The following is a 21,763-nucleotide window of genomic DNA, read 5'->3' on the forward strand; positions in this document are numbered from 1 at the left end:
CCCATAACCTAGACTCTATAATAAATCAATTAAATTTCATTAATTCATTTACTCTCCCTCTACCTATGGATTATTTTGTAAGCAAACTCCAAATATATTATCATATACTTGTTAGTAGGATTTTTTCAAAAAGAAAAAGGGCACTTTAGAAATTCCTCAGTTTAAACACTTTCCCTCTTGCAGTGCAGTTTCCTGTCGCCTTGTAACTTTTGAGGAGCATTTTATTTTCTCCCTATGTCTTCTTCACTGTCTACTAAGAAGTATTTATAAAGCCATATTATCATGATTGCTTTTTAAGTCAGAATTAATTCAAGAATGGGTTTTTAGGTAGATAAGATCCATCCTAGACCAGAAGAGAGGCCCTAGGGCCCTGATTCCTAAGTGTCTTAGAATTGTCTTCCTTGTGCACATCATTGTGTGACTTCCAAAGTTGGCGGCATACCAGCCAGGCTGTTCCCGAGGGAGGTTCCCTCCGAGTTTATAAATGAGACCGAAATCTAGATGCTTTGCCTGTGTGCTGAGGCCTGCAATGAGCTGTTGAAAACTGTCCTAGAGTCCCCAGGTTTCCTTGGGCACAGCTTTTCCTCTCACTGTACATGCCTTCCCCCTTTCTTGTTACTGTATGCATGTATGCAGTTGTGTGTAAGGGTCTCTTTGATGTTATGGGTTTTGTTGAAAAGCCAGCTAAATAGCATAATTAATCGACTACATACAAAGAGGCCAGGACTCTGTTGTCTCCGTTGAATCATATGATCCTCGTGCAATTTTATGAAGGAGTTCCAGGTCTGAGTTTAATATTCAAATGTTTAAAGAAGTATAGAAACCTGACAGTCCTCACCAGCAGCAAATCTCTATTGTTCTTGGGAAACAAGATAACAGATCCCAGTCCTTGGAGAACTAATGACTCCTATTGACTACTGAACAGACATCTTCTCTCCTTCCACCCCAGGCACATCAACTGGATCACCCTGCTCATTACCTGCGCTTGAAATTTCTAATCGAAAACAAGATTCAGCTCTATATTCCACAGCCGGAGGAGGACATTTATGAGCTGGTAATGTTTATGACTGCTCTTCATGAACATTCTGTTGGAGATTATATTTAAATTACGTGTGTGCTTGTGTTAATTGTAGTTGGTGGAGTGGAACATTCTAAAATGAATGAGCTTCATTTGGAGCCTTAAAGCTGGTGGAGATAGCCTTACTTATCACAGTCTCCCCAGACTGGAAAGCCATCTTTGTTTGTCTAGAAAGCAGTGTTGTGCTGTCAGGAAATCCATGGCAAAAGTTCAGATAGGAGTTTAGTCATTGTGTCCAGCTCTCCCTGCAGCATGGACAGTCTTTTCCTTTTATTTGGTGACTCTAAGATCAGCTGGCTGTTGTCATAATAAAAGCACTAACTCCAATTTTGTGTGACTTCCACATCCTTATCTAGTTCAAATCTTGTGGCTAGGAATAAACAGACAAATAAAACAGCCTTCTGACTAACATATCCCAGCTTCTTGGAACTGAAGTTATATTTATTGGGGACATTTGTGGATGTTTGTTTCAACAGACTTAGAGAACTTGGGTTTTGAAGGAGATTTGGCTTATGTATCAGTCCTTTGCATAATCATCAAAGGGAATTGGCAAAATAGTCAGATGCCGATACTCAAATGTCTAGGATCTTACAAAATTAGAAAGAATACTTTCTGGGGCTGGAGAGATGGCTCAGCTGTTGAGAGCACTGGCTACTCTTGCAGAAGACCTGGTACCCACATGGTAGCTAATAGCCATCTGTAACTCCAATTCCAGGAGAACCAATGCCCTCTTCTGACTGCCACAGGCATTGCATGACATGGGTGTACATACATACATAATACAGCATACATATATAATAAAAATAATAAAAAAAAGAATGTTTACTGTAGTAGATTTTTAATGGTTCTTACTGCCATAAACCAGTGGCAGATTCCTTTTTCTTAGCCAGTGAGTTTTTCAGTTATAATAAAGAAGGTTTGATGAGGAGGGGGCCTCTCTTGGAGAGCCTTTTGGCTGATCAGTACTTGGCCATCCCTCTGGGGGCCACAGAGATGCTTGCTGTGGATGAGATAGCAGGAGCAGCAGACTTTAGTCTGGGCTTCCCACAGAAAGAAGAACTGGAAATAGAAACCCAGAGGCTCTCCTTTTAGAAAGGGGAACCATGGCTTTAGAATTTATAGGAAATGACACTTTAAATCAACTTTATTGAGGTATACCTTATATATTAGGAAACTCACCAATCTTAGCGCACTGTTTAATGGGTTTTGACAAATGTACAACAGTCGCATTTCCACTGTATCAACCATGATTTGGATTATTTCTTCCAGCCTAAAACATCACCTCAGGTCCCTCTAAAAATTTTTTTAAATGTGTATGATTGTATTGCCTGCATATATGTAAGGGCACTATATCGTGCAGTGCCTGCGGTGGTCAGAAGAGGGTGGGACTGGAGTTATGGATGGTTGTTAACCACCATGTGGGTGCTGGGAACTGATCCCAGGTGTCCTCTGCAAGAGCAGCTTGTGCTCTTAACTGCTGAGTCGCCTCTCTAGCCCCCTTCTAAATGTTTTTAAGTAAATTTTAGAGGTTGCACACCTATAATAGTCTCATCATATTCTATGTTAGAAAAGGACTAAAATGATCAATTGGCTTTAAACTGCTGTTCAGTGCACTGATAGAGGAGGTCAGCCTAACAGAGAGTAGCTGGTGTGTTCTTTTTGTAATGCGCAGAGTAGTCCAGTGTTTTGTGTTCTATGGAAATAGGCAAAAACAAACAAGCAAAAAACCCTTTTCCTTACTTATAGAAGGGAACTTTAGCCCAACACTGTAACACATACGTGTAGCCCCAACTACGGAGGCTGAGGCAGGAGGATCACCACATGATCCCAGCAATTCATGGCCAGCCTGGAGAATAAGAGCAAGTTCTGGTTTCTTTTGTTTCTTGGGTATGGGGGACATCTGTAATGCCAGCACTGGAGAAAGGATTGAGAATGAAAGTTTGGGACCAGCCTTGCCTACAGAATGATTTTCAGATCAGCTTGGGGAGACATATAGTAAAACCTTGTTTCACAAAGAGGAAAGGAGAGGGGAGGGAGGGAACTGTGCTGATAGATCATATACTTTATGCCTTATGATTTGTGAATTTTGTGTACCCTAAACTGCAGGAGTCATAGCTAACCAATCTTCATGCCCTGCTCACATGAGAAGCTGCTAATTGAGCCTTTTTTTTTTTTTTTTTGGTCTCCCTGTAGCCCCAGTTGTCCTGGAACTCACTATGTAGACCAGGCTGGCCTTGAACTCACAGAGATCTGCCTGCCTCTGCCTCCCAAGTGCTAGGATTAAAGGCGTGTGCCACCAAGCCATATTTTTAGAAAGTCTATTACTCACATATTATTTTTAAGCTTTAGACATTGCATGGCCTTATCCAATGTAGGAGACTATATTGTGCCAAGCCTAATCTGTTTAGGTCTATAATTGATATATACATGTTGTGATTCTTTTTTAAAAATCCAAAGAACAAAAAGACCATGATATCCTCTCTTGCTCTTTGCAAACGTCTCTAACCCAGGTCACTGAGGAAAGATTACACTAGTCTTGTTCACTTCAGCACCTCCATCTGATGACACTCTCTAAGCTTCTTATGCCCTGGATGGCTTTGGCTGCCTGATGAAGCTTCTAGCCCCTTCCCAGAGGAATATTCCTCGCTGCGTGAAGTAGGACACACAGAGTGGCCCCTGACTTAGTTATAACAAAATAGTTATCAAAAACAATTTAAAACGATAAATCACAGATCTTCTTAGCTCCTTAACTTAGAAGAGCTGGTAGTAAGGGGCTAGCTGGAGAGATTACACAACAGTTAAGAACACTTGCTGTTCTTCCAGAGGACCCAGGTTTGATTCCCAGAACTCACATGGCAGCTAAGAACTATCTGTAATTTCAGTTCCAGGGGATCTAATACTCTCTTCTGGCCTCCACAGGCACTGCACGACAGGGGTGCAGTTACATACATGCAGGCAATATACTCATACACATAAAATGACCGTGAGATCAAGTTAAAAAAATGAGTGCTGGATTTGGAAGGTGTAGTATGTTGTGGAGGGTATAGTATGTTTATGCTGGTGGTCAAAGGATTCTCTTACTGAAGAAGATCTACCAGTCTATCTGCTGTGCTGATTGTATTGCTATAAGTAATGACTCTGGCTATGTCTTCATTACTCGTTAGTTGTTTGAACTAACCCATGGAACAGTTCACAAAGCAGAGTGTGTTCTGTGCAGGCAATAGTTTTTTTTCAAAAAACTCACACTAATGTATTCTTATTAAGTGAAGGGGAATAAAATTTGCAGGAAAAATGATTAATTTATTTTTTCATTCATCTACCAAATATTTACTTAGTATTTATGTTTCTGGCATAATCTTTGATTCTCTAGGCACAGGACATGTGACATTCCTCCACACTTGGAGGAACCTCTATTCGGATTTACAGAGATACGTATAAAAATGTGTTATTGTCAGCAGTGTTGGGGTCTGAGAACAGCAAGAACTTAAAGAAATTGCATAGCGAGATGGGGTGTCTATAAGCTTAGGTTTGACATTGGAATGAGGGGTGAGTAAAAGCCAGGCATTAGTCTTAACTGTGCTTTGCAGAAGAGTGTCTTGGGAACAGGTAATGGGGTGGAGAGAAGGCTCAGTTTCTAAGATGCTTCCTGCACTAGCCTGACAACCTGAATTCAATCCCCAGCACCCAGGTAAAACAGGTGCACACTGTAATTCCCTTCTGGGGAGGCGAGGCAGAAGGGATCACCAGACTTTGCCTGCCAGCCAGTCTAGCCATATCGGTGAACTCCAGTTTCTGTAAGAGACCCTGTCTGAAGAAATAAGGTGGAGGGACTAGAGAGATGGTGCAGTGGTTAAGAGCACTGGCTGCTCTTGTAGAGGACCCAGGTTTTAGTACCAACACCCACAAGGCGGGTAACAACCATCCATAACTCTAGCTCCATGGGAATTGAATGACACGGGTACACTTACATACATGTAAACAATACACTCATACACATAAAATAGAATAAAAATAATAAAATCTTTTTTAAAAAAGAACTAAAGGTGGAGAGTGACTGAGAACACCTGGCACTCTCCTCCGGCTTCCACATCCATTTGTACACAAACACACAGAAGAGGCAGTAAAGCTGACCAAGTCTGAGGCATGGAGGGAGTGGCTCACCTGCTTGTACCAGGAGAGTAAATGGCGAGGGTGCAAAGGTGGGTGCTGAAAGTGAGGATCAAAGGGAACCGGACAGGCTGTATAGGCTCTGAGTGAGAAGGAAACCCCAGGAGAAAAAGGACATGACACTCCATCTCCGTGTGTTCCCTATCTGTGGAGTCAACCAGCTTCAGATTGAAGACATTTGAAAACAGACAATGAAACCTACATAATTACTAATCTATAACATATACAGTACAATATACAATATGATAGTCATAGCTATACTATCATGTACAATCTTTTTGGTCATTATTCTCTATATAATACAATATTAAAAACAATTTACCTGCCATTTATGCAGTATTAAGGAGGAAAAGTTGTCTAGAGATCATTTAAAGCATATGAGAGGGTGTGTACATAGATTCTATGCAGAGACTATATTATTTTCCTTGAGAGAGTTGTGCATGGGTTTTGAGTTTCTGGGGTGATGGGTGTCCTGGAACCTGTCCCCTGCACTACCTAGTGATGGGTAATTGACCTTTGTCGTAAGAGGCTTCTTGACCGGGAGACATAAGAGAACAGGCAGGCAAAGCCATGGCAAGCTAGGGGTGCCATAGTTGAGTTGAGAGGCAACAGGAGCTTGGTCTGGGGCATCCAGGGGAGACAGGAAGAAATGACCACGATTGAGCTCATGTGGCTGATTAATCAGAGTGTTACTAAAACCTAATGATCTTTTCATCCAATTTTTGAAGAGGAGGAAAACATACAATATCACTGATTTAAAATAAGGTAATGTGTGTGGTGCTTGATTAAAGATGTTTATGTGTAACATGATTGGATTCCAAATTTCCTACCTCCAGATATTTCACAGAAAGCATTTTAAAATGGTATTCTTAAAATTTCATATGTTTTGGGGCTGGAGAGCTGGCTCAGCGGTTAAGAACACTAGTTGTTCTTGCAGAAGACCCGGGTTTGAATCCCAGCATCCACATGGCAGCTAACAACTGTCTGTAACTCCAGTTCCAGGGGATCCGACAGCCTCTTCTGTCCTCACGGGCATTGCACGATACGGGCGCACTTACCTACATGCAGGCAGTACACGCATACACATAATGAATGAATGAATGAATGAATGAATAATAAATAATTCATATGTTTTTACTAGTTTTTGCTGTAAACCTGGCCTTAGTATGAATGAATGAATGAATGAATGAATGAATGAATAAAATAAATAATTCATATGTTTTTACTAGTTTTTGCTGTAAACCTGGCCTTAGTCTTAATCAGCTCAAGAATGAACCTCTGGTTCAGAGGCTGGTCTACTTGATTCTGGGTGGTCATCTAAAACCAACAAAAAGGCAGGAAAAGATTATGCTCACAAAGCTGCCTTCCCCCTGGATCTTCGCGGAGATGGCGAGAACAAGTGGTTATATACTGCCACCTGGAGGAAGTGGATTGCCTGTCAAGGAGATTTGAAAAAATACATTGCCAAAGCGAAACTGAAGTACAAGTCAGAAATGGACAGTGTTTTGAGCACTGTGCTGTTATGATTTGTCTTAATGAGTTTGCTATGTTTCATTTTAGTTATGGTATTTTCTAACCTAAAAATCTTTAAAATTGATGTCTTCTAAGTTGGGAATTTAATTTTATGAAATCTTTCTGAACTATCTCAATAAAAACCAATGTGCCCCTGACACATTGCATGGGGTGGCAGTTGAATTCATGTAGGATGTTCAGGCAAATCTGGGCTGTACTTGCCAACATCCCTAGAGCCCCACTCCATCACATGATCTCCAGTCTTCTGAACCTTAAATATTATGTTAACTTCTTTAGCCACCAAAACAAGTTAAAAGGAAGAAATTTGCATTCTTTTCTACTTATCTGAATAAAAGTATTTCTGGAGGGATAACTGCATGGTCAGAGGGGGAAGTGCAGCCAGTCACCAAGGACTTTACGTGGTGCACAGTTCAGACTGTTAGATTCCACAGCTCAGGATTTGTTTTCATTTGAAGATCAAATGACCATTTTTAAGTGCCGTAGGAGTCTTTGATACATTTGCTTTTGGATTTTGTCTTCAAGTTGGAGTTCAGCTTTAGGTTCACGTAACCTAGGAAGGTTCATTCTCCTTGCCTTGCTACCCCTTGAGTTCCCAGCGTGGCCTGGGAGGTGTCTTAATGGAGTCAGACAACTGGGTTTAGGTTCCGCTCTTTCAATCCTGGCTTTATAAAATTATTCAAGTGTTTCTCTTCGGGCTTACTCTCCCTTATTTCTGAGAGGGAGATTCTAATTGTTTCGTAGCATTTGTAAAAGACCAAAAGACACATAGTTGGAACTTAAGTTATTTATTGTCTTTTGACATTAGGTTCAGTTCTAGAAAATGGAAATATCAATTCATTTAAACAATATTCTGGATGTGGGAACTATGCACTATTTTAATATTGACTATATATAGAAGCTTACTCTATTCTGTGTTGGGTTTCTAGACAGTTGATCAGTTTTCTAGCTCATTTTGATGTAGTTCTGCACAATCCCTTTTGGTATTAACATTTGCCCCTATTGACTTGTACTGTGGGGAACTTTTCTAGTAAAAGTGGTCCGTGGAAGCGCAGAGTTCTCTTGTCTCTCCATGCAGCTCATACCAACATGTTTGTAACCTCTTTCTGATTTTGATGCCCCCCCCCCAGTACTAGAGATAGTTAATTACTGTAGCATTATTTTTTAGGTCTGTGATGGAGTTGGGGTGATTATAGATATAGAGTCATGTAGGGGCATTATTGAGAAACCAAGATGGAGTTTGGGGATGTGAATTCTAAGTTTCCACTATGACTCTCAATAAAAAGATTATGATATATATTTTTGTTCAAGTGTCAGTTGTGAAAAAATAGATTCACAAAATGCTGACAGATCCTAAGAAGTTATTTCTGATGGAATCCTAATTAGACTTCTCTTTGTAATTTTCAGCTATACAAAGAAATTGAAATTTGTCCAAAAGTCACTCAGAATATCCACATTGAGAAGTCAGACACGGCCGCTGATAATTACGGTAGGTTTATTTGTCTTTGAACTTTGGTGTTTGTGTTTCCAGTTAAAGCGTTCCCTGCACTTAATTACAATCCAATAAACAACACTTGGGGTCTATTTAAAACAACACATCTGACACCAGTGCTGCTTGCTGAGAGTCAGCTGCTGAGGTAGGAAGAGATGGAAGCACAGGGAAGGCTTCAGCCTGTTTCCTAACTGTAATCTCTGGGATCCTACTGTCAGAAGGATGAAGTGGAGAGGCTGGAGCAATGGCTGAGTGGAGCAGAGCACTTGCTGATCTTCTAGGGGACCCAAGTTCAATTCCCAGCTCCCACATGGGCTCATGACCATCTATGACTCCAGCTCTAGGGAATGGAATGCCCTCTTCTGGCCTCCATGGGCACCTACACACATGGCATGCATGCAAACAAATACACATAAATAAACATAAAAAGGGAAGGAGCCAGGTGTGGTTGTGCACACTTTTGATCCCAGCACTTGGGAGGCAGAGGCAGGTGGATCTCTGTGAGTTCAAGACCAGCCTGGTCTACATAGTGAGTTCTAGGCCAGCTGAAGCTACAGGAGACCCTGTCTCAAAAGATCAAAAAAGAAACTGTATAAAATTTGCAAAAATTCATTAACGAGAGAGAGAGAGAGAGAGAGAGAGAGAGAGAGAAAGAGGAAGAGGATGTGGAAATGAATACAGGAGGATTAGATTATTTGTATTCTGATATGCCTGTCATGTGAAGGAAGTATGTATTCACCTATTTCACCCATAAACATAGACACCATGCTCCCTTTCCCTCTGAATAATGTTAAAAGGACTTACTTGGTGTCATCATCCCCAAAACTACCACCGGGTTGCTGATCTGCTGAGACGATGTATTGCACAGTGTCTCCCATGAGTTTGATTTATTACAGTAAAACAACACAAAGCAAAACCAGCAAAGAAACGAAGGAAGGAGAGTCTAGGGAAGAGGCACACACTTCTCAGATGCTCTTCCACTGCAGTGACAGGATGGGGTTGGGTCCCCAGAATCAAATTCTGACAGCTGCTGATTCATTCTGTTGCTGGGGAACTTGTAGGGACTCCAAGTCTGGGGCTTAGGCACCCTCTGCCTCATACACTAAAATCCCAGACTCCCAGGAGGAAGGTGGGTACTCATGATAAACCATGTGGTTCTTACAGTTTAGACATAAGAGCCATGCTAATATGTTGGGAACTCTCCCCAGAACCAAGGGGTCAGATGTCAGGCAAGAAACAAATGCGTAAGCAGGTTTTTCAAAGAATCAAAGACATGTCTGCTATATTAACACTTTTCTACATGGATGTCTACATTCTGATTGTAATTAGGCATGTAATCCTTCAGTAGTTTCAATTGATGTTCTTAGCATTAGTCTGTATGACTTATATAGTAACCAAGTTGGCATTAGAATGGAGTAAGTGGGGAAATCCATCCAATGCAATATTAGCTAGGAGAAGCCAAGTTAACGGAGGCCACAAACAGGCGCAAAGCAGTGGAATTTCACCACACATCCTTTGTGGGTTGCCCGAGACTTTTTATGTCATCCGTACTTCAACTCCCAGACCTGGAGCAGCTGTCACTTGAGACCTTGTCTATGGCTTTGCAGAGAGGAAAGAAAGGAGGTGGCAAGGCAGGTCTTGCTGACAATCAACAAATCACATGGCCACCTGCTTACAGAGGAGAGGCCCTTGTAAGCAGGTGGCCAGCGAGTGTGGGCCTACACTGTGCCCAAAGGAGCTCAAAGTTCCTGATGAACTGTCATTAAACCACTGCTAATATTCAGTTTTTTCTTTGAATTCAGCTGTTAATCTTTTAGCATTTGAAAATCTCCAAAACCCTTCACTGAACAGAAGGATATTAAATTCTTTCTATAGGCAAAACTTCTTCATCCCTAAATGCTCATCAGAATGGTGTTGCTTAGTGAATAGAAGCTAATTTTGTAGCCCTGGCCTTTCACGTTATACCTTCATGCTTGACCTTTCAAACTAAACACATCAGAAAGCCTGGAGGACATTTTCAATGGCAAAGAATTGATGTTTATAAAAGGCTTATTATGTAACAGAAGTGTGACCTCAGTGATTAAAGCCATAATTGGTGGGACTGGTGTGAACAAGTGTCAGGTCCTGTGGAGTCTGATGCTCCGTGACAATTACTCTTTGGCGGCTTAGTTTCCTTAATTTTGATTGGTATGGGTGTCGCTCTTGTCCTGTTAAAGAGTGAACTAGCAAGGATCTAGAGAGGGATGAACCCAAAGCTCTTGCACGCTTAGTCTAAGATTCAGTGATTTGGGGCCTCAGAAATAGTCATAAAAACCACCATAGAGTCACCCCTATTTTCCCTAGCTGATAGGTTATAAGATAGTCCACAGATGCCTAAAATTTGGGATAATAACAAGTCCTATATACTTTGTTTTTGTTTCCCCCCCCCCTTTGGTTTGTTTTTTTTCCCCTGCACACTGATAATAAAGTTTAATTTATAAGTTAGGCTCATCAGGCATCTGAAGAATAACAACAATAGATTATAATAAGGAACAATTCTAACAAAGTATTGTAATCAAAGTTGCCCATGGGGAATTGCAACCACAGAAAGGGAGGAGGGCTGTACTTTATAAACTTTTTAGAGTGACTGAATTGCTCCTAAAACCCGTTTGCCTTCTCTCAATTGAGGGTGTTACAGGGCACTGTGCATTGATCCACACAGTACTGCGGGCAGAGCTTCTCAGTCGACTGTGGGACATAAGGAAAGGATGTTTGGATTCAGTTCCTCATCTTTTGTAACTACCACTACTTTTGTAGTATGGCCATGTCATACTACTCTAAGAGGTTCTCTGGACTTTGTCTTGGTTTCTGCCCCTGAGTTACAGTTAGTAGCCAACCACTGGCTGAACTGAACTTTGGAAAGCCCTGCTGTGTATGGCAGTTGACCTTAGTTGAACCAGGTGTCCCTAGTGTTTGAACACCTGTCAGCAATCTTTATATAGACCGCGAAGGCTAAAGAGTCCCTGTCCTAGCTACTTTTTGCTGCTATGATGAAATATTCTAATGAAAGCAACCCAAGGGAGAAGGGGTTTATTTTGGCACGCAGTTTGCAGGAACAGTCCCTCATCAGTTCTTGGCAGCAGGAGCTTGAGGCCGCTGGTTAAGTTGCATTCACAGTTGTGTATGTTCACTGGCAACTAACTTCATTTTTTTGATGTAGTCCACAACCCAAGCCCAGGATAGTCTTATCTTCTCACTCAATTAACCCAATCAAGAAAAATCCTTTACAGGTACACCCAGAGGCTTGTCTCCTAGGTGATTCCAAATCCTGCCAAGTTGACAATCAGTGTACTCTGAGAGATCTGGTGGCCTCTGATCTCAAAAGCCCCTGAGGCATCTAAATTCATATCCAGCACTCACACCAGCTTAAGTGTGACTTTCTTTACACATTGAGCTCAGCATATGTGAAAGCTGTCTACATACACCAACACAATGCAGTCTGACAGCACCAAATGCTGCCTTCTATTTTGGGGAGGGAAATATGATGTAATAATCCAACTGGCTAAATACATTTTGAAGAGCTAACACTTAGGGATTTTTCTGTCCATGTCAGCCCTTAGGTGGTAGTTAGCTCAGATGTTGCATGATACAATTGTTAGCTGTCATATGGGTGCTGGGAATTGAACCCAAGTCCTCTGCAAGAGCAGCCAGTGCTGACTAACTGCTGAGCATCTCTCTAGCCCTAATCATTTTTTTAAAACTTTTGTTAGAGTTTGCTGAGATTAGAGTGTTGCTATCCTACTTAAAAGGAACGACATTTAAAAGAAAAAAAAAAAAAAAAAAAAAAAAAAAAAAATCTGACCTCAGGCTGGTAAGAGCACTATGTTCTTTGTGAACCTAAAAACAAACAGCCATAGTCTATTTAGTATTTTCTTATACTTGTTAATGTAGGTGATTATGCACACCCCATTCTGTACTTGTGCTGCATGGTAGACTGTGGGTGAGCTATCCTCCTGGAATGCAGAGGAACCTCTGTTGGCCTCACTCCTACACATATGTCCTCCAAGATGAGGCCCAGCACAAGAGCTGTGTATGTTTGTGAAGATTTCTTGAATGTTCTTTAGAAAGGAAGTTGTGCCCATGGTCTTTTCATCTGCCCTCTTTCCAGAGATTTCCCACCAGCTTGAATAGCTGATACATTCCTCATACCTGTACTTTGTACTCAAGTACCTGGTACACCATTTTGTAGTCAAATGCAGTCCTTAGACTGGATGGATCCCTTGCCCTCACTCGCTCCTTGATGATCAAGTAATCAGTCAGTCAGTCATCAATCAAAAACTGAAAACAACAAATGAAAAGACAAAAGAAGACCAAGAAAAGAATCCCCCTGGACCACTTCTCTCAACTTTGGTCACGGATGGCTGCAGAGGCCCATTTTGTCTTCCAACTAAGAAAATTGGTCCTTGGCACATCCCCTTTAGGAGTTCTAATCTTTTTTTTTTTTTTTTTTCTCCCACTATAAGAATGGAATTCAGATGAATAAAATGGAGAGTGGGAAAGTCCCAGGGCAGCTTGTGCCGTTTCCCTGTTGGAGGGAGCTACGTTACGTGGAGACTAGACAGTGGCTGGCCTCTGGTTTTGCCTACATGGGGTCACCTATTTCCTGGTCCTGTGGACTAAACCAAAAACTTAAGATCCATTTTGACATTACCTGAAAAGTTTAATGACTCCCTGGCACCCAGCCTTGTAATCGTTCTATGTCTGTGATCACTTGTTTGTTCTTTAAAACAACCTTTTTCTCTGCTCAGCATTGGTTAATCAGCTAGCATTCCATGGTCACTCACAAGTTGGGTGTGAAATCAGTTACTTCCTGTATGAAGTGGGGTGTGTAAAGTGAGTTGCTCCTCACCGTTTTCAGAATGTGATTATGAATGAAGACAGTATTCATAGCAGTACATATGGATGACCATAGATAGATCCTAAATCCTGGGATAGTGTATCCTAGGATGTAGATTGGATGAGGAAAATGTAAGAGACCCTGATGAGATAAGCTATCTGTCTGATTTAGGATATCATTTACCAGGAAACAGGTAACAGGTAAAGTAAAATAACATTCTTTTCATGTACAGGGACAGGTAGGTATGAAGTATAAAGACTGGTGGGCCTAGTGATATTTAATTTTATAAGTAGTTACTTTTAGAATGGTCTAAAAATACATTTGTCTGCTGTGTAAAACAACCTGAACAAGGGGAAAATAAAGTCACTTCAAAGTGTAACCCAAACAGTAAACACACCTCTTGCTCACAGCAGGCACTTCCTGTTGTTGACTAAACATTCTGGAGGTGCAAGCCCTGAGTTCTGTTTTGTCTTGTGTTCTGCAGGGTTTTCCCTTTCTTCTGTGGAAGAAGATGGTGTTCGAAGACTGTATGTGAACAGCGTGAAAGAAACGGGGTTAGCTTCCAAGAAAGGTAAGGCTGGAGGCCTTGTCTGTTTCTGTCTTTTTGGTGTTTTGTAGTCGGAGGGCTTGGGATGTTGCTGAGGCTGGCTCTTTCTTTTTAAATTTGTTTTTATTGAATTTTTGTGTATTTTATACTGTAAGTCTTATTTGTCTTTATGCCCCGGTCCCCACTGGCACCCTCCCGTAGCCCCTCCCCCCCACTGGAATTCATCCATTCTGTCATTTGTGTTAAGGCCTATTGTGTCAAGTAAGTGTCCCCAGATGTTCCTCAGTGCAAGTTCATCCACTGAGGCCTAGTCAGCTTAGTCCCTCGCTTTAGGAAGATCAGCTCTTCTTCACCCAGCAGTACTCACTATTTCTTAAGCTAAGATTTGGGTCTGCTGTACATTTCCCCAGTTCTATGCTGGGTTTTTGTCTGCTTAAGTTTGCCTGGGACTTGTGCATGCTGACACCATTGCTGTAGACACATATGAGCAGGGTCCCAGGAGGACGCTGGCTCTTAACTCATCATGCAGCCCAGGTTGATCTCCAGCTCATGGTCTTTCCACACTAGCCTCTAGTGCTAGGAGCTACAGACTTGCACCCCCTGGTGGCCCTTGTCTACCTTGTAGTTTCCTTTTTGGGTTTTTTCTGGTCCGTATATCAGTATATCAGAAAGACATGCCCAGAGGGTTTGTGTGTAAAGAATATTAAATTCTTGAAAACCCTTCCAAAGAAATCAGTTTTACTCCATGAATTTGGGTGTGTAAGAAATGCCATACTCCTGGGTTTTAAACCAAACTCTGAGCCCATTCTGGGGGGCTGCTGGGACGTTCTCTACCCATTACAAGTTCCTTATCTTCTAGGGAGCTCTGGGGATTTGGGGCAGCAAAGCATATGGGAAATGCTTCCTGCTCATTGGTCCTCCCGGGTCAGAGGCATTGCCTGAGCCTCTAGTACTCCTTTGAAGGGGCTGTTCCACCGCTTCCCCTCCTGGAGAATCTTTGCGGAAGCTGAGGACGTGGGATTCAGCCTCCTCACCCCCACTTTTAAGAGCTCTTCCCTGCCATAGTTTTCCTGTTTCTTCTGGCCCTCAAAGAGCTTATAATGCATATGGGCTGCCTGTGAGCCCTGTTCTCTATTCTCTTTCTGTTCTGGAGAACCTTCTCAACCTAAGTTACAGCTGATCTTCGTCATGGGTTCTTCATTTGTGAACTCTACCAACTGCACATTGGGAATCTGTGTGTGTGTGTGTGTGTAAGGGGTTGTACCTGCACTGAATATGTACTCACCTTTTTCCTAGTCATTCCCTAAATAATACAACATAACGACTATTTATGTAGCTTTTACACTGCATTAGATATTGTAGGTAATTTAGAGATAATTTAAATATGGCTTTATGCAAAAACTCCATTGTATATTTGTGGATGTTACCAAGGGCCGTTCTGGAATCACTCCTCTAAGCATGGTAAGAGAAGGCTGAACTTGGCCACACTCTTAGTTTCTCAGGTCTACTAAGACAAATTACCCTAAACTGTGTAGCTCAAACCCACAGAAATTTCTCCCAGTTCAATAGGCTAGAAATGTAAAGTCAGTGTGCTGGAATGATTGATTCCTTCTGGAGTCTCTCGGAAGACTCTGTCTCATGTCTCCTAGCTCTGGTGGCTGCCAGCCATCCTGAACATTCCTTAGCTTCTACCTGATGTTCCCACTTTTGCTTTGGTAGTCAACATGACCTATCCTCTGCATCTTCTGAGTCTTCACGTGGCCGTCTTCTAATAACAGCAGTCATTTGACCATGCGTGCACCCTAAATTGCCAAGAGCTCATTTTAACTTAATTATACCTGTAATATGATATAGTTAGAGCAGTTATTTTAGTGATCTCTACACTAGGTACTCCGACCTCTTTCCAGAGGAGGTTATGACACGTGGACGTGATATTGGGGAGGGGCCGTCATTCTAGTCATAAAAGTAGTGAGGCAGGTAGGTAGGCTTGTAATCTTCCTTCACTTCATCCCTCTTGCTGTGGAATTTTTAGTTTTATTGAGGGAGTGAGAAGATTGCCAGCGTGTATTGAGTCTGTTGTACTTATAGCTGCCCATGTCTCTTCCATTAAGGACTCTGAGCAGACCATAGAGGGACAGAAAAGTATTCCTCCAGCTCAGCAGAGTTCTGGGTGGTTCATAGCTTGTGAGGTCCCTGAGTCATTCCACCCTGTGCTGTAAACATTGGAGGATCACCGTCCTTAGGACATCTGGGCACAGAAATGGCGAAGGTGTGGCACAAAGGAGACTCAGAATAGTTTATCTGCTGACTCTCACAGAAGGGGCTTCCCTTCTTTCTAGGCCACTGACAACCTGGAGGCCAGAGTTTGCAGAGACATGGAGCTGGTATCTCAGCTGAGAGCGGAGGTGCTGGGGCTCATTCCCCAGTTACTGATCTTTATCTCTCTCAGCACTTTGAGCCTGCTGTTGGCGCTGCAGGGCACAGGGCTGGGGTGGGGAATTGCCTGGCTGTTTTCAGTCACATCCTGTTTCAGTTCTTTGACTCTGAGAACCCTGATGTTAGGTGAAAACAGAAGTCTGCTCCAACCTCCTTGCCCCATAGAGCACTGTTCTTGCAAATGCACGAACAATGTGTATTATGTCTTGGCCACAAATACCATCCCAGTGCCCTCCATGGGGAATGCAGTGTCAAGAAAGGTACTTGGGGTATTTTGTGTTAGATCTAGCTTTTAATTGAAAACATACACCCACCCCTCCACACTCCTTGAATTCAAGATTCACTGCGGACCACATCTCCTGTCTGTGCATTCTGACTACCAAATATCCCTTCCCCCAGAGTCCACCCACTCTGCAGCTTAGCTTGATTCTTCTCTGCAGCAGGCTTTCAATACCTGTAATCTAACTGCCAAATCTTTCACAGCTTCATTGCTTCCAAATTCATTAACTACTGATTAGCATGTAGACTAGAACTTTGGCTGTGGCTTTTTGGACACAGCCTGAGTACCTGATGCCCTGTTAAAATGACCAGCAAATGTGCAATCAAGAAGAGAGGTCAGTGGAATGCAGCCTTCTTGGATCTGAGTGTTCATTTATGTTAATTCAGTCTTAAGTTTGCTTTTTCTGCTACTTCATTTTGTAGCCCACACTGGTGTGAGGCTATTCCACACTGTGATTGAGTCCCGAGTCCCACTCCTACCCATTCTCTTCATACACAGACTGCTCTTAGTTGGATCTCAAGGTGGCTATACTCCTGTCACTGACTTTTTGTATATACTTGAGTGTGTTCCACACTTGATCCTCATCCATCACCGGCCATTTGTTTTGAGTTATGTATCATTCTTCCCTTGGAATTACCTGAGAGTGAGTCATTTGCTGTCATCTGAGCATGTCCCCTGATGACCACACAGGAAGTAGCCCTATCAAGAAAACCACATGTCGTCTTGCTTCAGACAGCTGGGTGCTTCACAGGTCTTTCCGTGGCCAGTTAGGAATTGCAAGGTCAGCAGGGAATGGTTTCTGGGCAGGCTTCACTTTATTGTGAGAACACTATTTGTCTTTCTTCTACCAAATGGTAACATGGAAAGCCAGTGTCTATCGAATGTCTTCAGTGGAGTTTTACATGAATAGCCTCATTTAATCTCATCCAACCCATTTCCCTCATATATGAGACTGAAAACAATTCAATAATATGCCCGCTGTCACAGAGCCAGTCCATGCTGAAGCTGTGACAGGAGGACCCTGTGAGTCACTTCACAGCACACTATGTTCACGGGCTACACTCCCTTTGAAACTTTTGGGAAGAACCAAAAGTTCTGTGGCCTCATCCTGTTTCTGGTGGCTCCAGACTTTCTTGGGCTGTGGCTGTATCACCCCTGCTCTGCCTCCATCTTTACCTGGTCTCACGTTTGTGGTCCTTCTAAGGAAGGACCATCAGATAATCAAACATCAGCATTACCAGTGATCTTAGGGCCCATCAGACAATCATACATCATTTCTCAAGTTCCTTAGCATAGTTACAACCATAAAGATCCTCTTTCTTAGTAAAATCGCACAGGTGGGTTCTGGAATGTGAACATATTCTCAGGAGTCAGCACTCAACCTAATGCCCCTCTTAACTCTGCCAATCACATGAGCCTGGAACTGTTTTTTGAAAATCTTCATAGATGACTTCTGGTTTTTAAATATTTTTATCCTAATCTCTAATATCCTTTAATATCTAAATATTAGGTACTTGAGTTCTTTTTAAAAAATATCACAGACAACACAGTAATTCTCATCTATAATCTGAATACTTGGGGAACAAAGGCCAGAGCTTGTCATGAGTTCAAAGCCAGACTGGGCTATATAGTGGGTTCCAGACTAGCCTGGGCTACCAGCTCTGTCTCATTTCCTCTCAAAACCCCCTTCTTTTTAGATGCTGGAATTTTATATTTTCTGTTCAGATATAGTAATGCTGCAAATGGTTACTGGAAAATGAATTGGTTTACCACAGAACTTTGCCTTTGACACAGAAAAAACGTTCGTTTCATGTCCCTTCCCCTCCCACTTACAAGGTTTCTTGGATGCTTTTGGAACCTGAGTCAGGATAGACAGGGCACATTCTGGGGCTGGGAAGTGAGAACTCCATAGAATCACTGTTCTGCCGTCAGAGCTGGGACCCACGGGTGCCTTGAGTGGGTCGGCTTTTCATTCCTGTGATGATCTTTCCTTCCCCCTCATTCACTGTTCTTGGATTCCTTTTCTCTTCTTAGCTGTATTTCCTTTTCTGTTCTTGTCCAGCCTCTCCCTTTCTCAATCGACTAGAATGTTCTTTGATACAGATTTGAACTGCAAGTATTTGTCTTGACTTCTTGTTCTTCCAGGTTCGAATTATTCTTGACTATTCCATTAGGTCCCAAACTTTGGCCTCTTCCCAGGCATACTCTGCATGAGGCAGGACACCCTTTGGGGACCCTGCCAAAATGAAATGAGAGATATTTGTTCCCAGGACCAGAGGGGAATGATACCGTATTTGTTTCAGTAAAAGATAACTGTGTTTGTGTAACAGTAGAGAGAGCTAAAACTGCGTTTGGTTTCATAGAAATGATCATTAGACATAACTGAGCACAAAACATACTAGAGCCCAACATCCTGGGAAGATTGCCAGAACTGGTAGTTGCTTAGAGCACATTGAAGATGTAGCGAGTTCGTTTAGGTGATCCACCGGGATCAGGATAGGTCTAGAACCTTCTGAAATGTGTGTGAGCACCTGCTCATCACATCTGAACACTGCATCCTGCTCACAGCTGCCCTGGAGCTGTGAGGCCAGTTGCAGAAGAGTTTGGCATGCCCCTTCTTGCAGAACTTCTAAGTAGTTGTGATCTGATTTGTGTGTGACATTAAAACTTTCCATCTTGTGTTGGCAGGTCTAAAAGCGGGGGATGAGATTCTTGAGATCAATAATCGTGCTGCTGGTACCCTGAACTCGTCTGTGCTCAAAGATTTCCTCTCACAGCCATCCCTGGGCCTCCTGGTGAGGACCTACCCTGAACTGGAGGGAGGAGTGGAGCTGCTGGAGAACCCACCGCACCGAGGAGACGGCCCTGTGGACCTTGGCGAGAGCCCCCTCGCCTTCCTCACCAGCAACCCAGGTATGCTGTGCCCAGGACTGGGTGCAAAGCTGAGTTTTGTATAGCCAAGGTCTGGGAAGTGTACCACACTTTACAGATCTCAGTGGATTTGCTTCTACAGCTGACTTGAGAAGAAACGGAGGGAGGAAGGCTGGTTACTGACCCTGTGCTTCCTGAGGGAAAGGGAATGTGTTTTTGTGCTGGGATATCTGTTTTGCTACAAATCTACCTCCCACACTTAGAAAGCTTTGTATTTCTTTTGCTGTTTGTCATCTTGAAGAAAGGTTGGAGGCCACCATCTCATGGTTGTAGATAGAGATTTGGAGATTCAGTGCTGGAAATCCCAGTATGCTGAGACACTGAGTCCTACCCCAGCCATCTTGATCCCACTGTTCCCCAAACCTGTTCCGTTCCTCCTCCTGTGTAAGGGAAGGTCACAAGTTGGAGTGCTCAGATTAGGAACTTGTACAGAGCATGTTTGGTCATGTTGACTCGTGGGCTCCTCCAGTGTAAAGTCTGAACCCATCAGCAAACCCCCTGCCCTGCCCCATCTGCTACTCTTATCTGTTTCCTGTTCCCTCTGGTAGTCATGTGTTCATTTTGATAGAAGTGGTTTGAATGCTCCCTGCCTAGGAAGCTGTCCTGGGACCCAACTGAGTTAGCTTCCTCCCATGGGCTCCATGGCCTGTAAATACATCTCTAAATACATCTCTTTTGTGGGCTCCAACCTTGGTATGCTTTTCCGTTTGCATGGTTAGTTTTATTTATTTCTGTCTTCACAGGCTCTCACTTTGTAGCCCAGGCTGACTTAGAATTCCATAGGTAGCCTTGGTTGACCTTGAACCTGAGATTCTCCTGCCACCGTGCGTGGCTCCTATTACACTATTCTTGCTTGTTCATGCCTTTCTTTCTCTTGGAACTGGGTGTGTTTTCTTCAACTTTGTCCTCTAGCTCTTTGGACCTAGTTCCTACACGAGGTGACCCATTCGTGTTGAGCTGGAGAGCGAATGAGTGAACAAAGGGACAGTGTAGGTTGCTGTCGCTTATATATTCATGACCTGTGTGCTGGGGTTTGACTGGATTAGTATGTTTGATTGCAGAATTATTTTCTCTCCATCTTGTTTTCAAAACAAGAAAAGGAAAAGCCTGTTTTTAGTTTCAGCATCTGAGTTGTAGGTATTTGGGTGTGCTTCCCGAAGCAAAAGCCCTGTTCACACTTTTGGAAAAATTTGGCAAGTTGAGTGTTCCAAAAATTGATTGCACGTAGTCACTGTTGACTTTTTTGGATCTTGATCCCATTGTGACTCTCACTTCCCAGGCAGATTTTTAAAAATTGGCTCCAAGAAAAGGGAATTAAGACCATGGAAGTCATTCTCTCAAATGACCACAAGGTGGCAGGCTTGGTCCCACAAAACACCCATCAGCTTCTGTAATATGGCTTTGAATGAGACATACTAATTGAGATTAGGTCATTTAAAGGATTTTGTAAGCGTGTGTTCATATACTCCAAGAAACAGTGTGTGCTCCACTGCGTTTGGATTTTATTTTTGATCTGAGACATTAGTTTATAGATCTAAGTTCAGAATTAGCATATTATCCACAAACTAAACCAGATCAACACCCAGTTTTGTAAAAATCAAGCCTGCCTATTCTTTTGCATCTGCATCTTGTTTCTCATTCCTTTTCCAATATGGTGGCAGACTTGAGTAGTTGGGACAGAGATTAGAGTTTACAAAGCCAGAAATGTTAACTCTCTGGCCCTTTACAGATAAAGTTCACCATTCCTGTGATAAGTGTACTGATGGCTCAGTTTATTCTCTTAAGGGCATTTACTGTTCATGTTTGGGTCTATTTCTTATTAAAAAGAACTTTACATGCCTTTAGTCCCAGCACTCGGGAGGCAGAAGCAGGTGGATCTCTGTGAGTTCGAGGCCAGCCTGGTCTACAATCATGAGTTCCAGGCCAGCTGGGGTTACAGGGAGACCTTGTCTCAAAAAGACCAAAAAAAAAGGAAGAACTTTACATATGTATATGCTATTAGCATAAGCGTGTTTTTAATTAAAAAATTTTTTTATGTGTATGAGTGTATTGTTTGTATGTATGTAAGGTGCACCTGAATTATGCAGTGCCTGAGGAAGCCAGAAGAGGGCTTTGGAGCCCCTGAAACTGGAGTTTGGGAGGAATGCTGGGAACCAAACCCAGGTCCTCTGCAAGAACAGCCAGTGCTCTTAACCACTGAGCCATCATTCTGGCCCCAGAGTGTGTTTTTTTTTAAAAAAATGCTTTTTTTTGTTTTGTTTTGTTTTGTTTTGTTTTGTTTTTTTGAGACAAGATCTTGCTATGTAGCCCAGGCTGGTCTGGGACTTACTACGTATCTCAAGTTGCCCCCAAGTTGGGATCCTTCTGCTTCAGCCTTCTGAGTACTGAGATTTTAGGTGTGTACCACTATGTCTAACCCCAAAAAA

The 21,763-nt window shown here is 42.5% G+C and overlaps 1 protein-coding gene across 3 annotated transcripts in view; it reads left to right on the forward strand.

Annotated features, from left to right (window-relative positions):
- Window positions 1–21,763, forward strand: part of Tiam1 (T cell lymphoma invasion and metastasis 1) — a 425,562-nt gene that overhangs the window by 345,216 nt on the left and 58,583 nt on the right. For all 3 annotated transcript variants that reach the window (XM_017798903.2, XM_029564903.1, XM_008835990.3), the window contains 4 exons: window positions 950–1,054; window positions 8,183–8,264; window positions 13,628–13,714; window positions 19,095–19,319. In XM_017798903.2, the coding sequence (XP_017654392.1) occupies window positions 950–1,054; window positions 8,183–8,264; window positions 13,628–13,714; window positions 19,095–19,319 (499 nt within the window). The remainder of the gene's footprint in view (window positions 1–949; window positions 1,055–8,182; window positions 8,265–13,627; window positions 13,715–19,094; window positions 19,320–21,763) is intronic.

The sequence above is a fragment of the Nannospalax galili genome, unplaced genomic scaffold, assembly GCF_000622305.1.
Source record: "Nannospalax galili isolate Female #2095 unplaced genomic scaffold, S.galili_v1.0 scaffold136, whole genome shotgun sequence".
NCBI lineage: Eukaryota > Metazoa > Chordata > Mammalia > Rodentia > Spalacidae > Nannospalax > Nannospalax galili.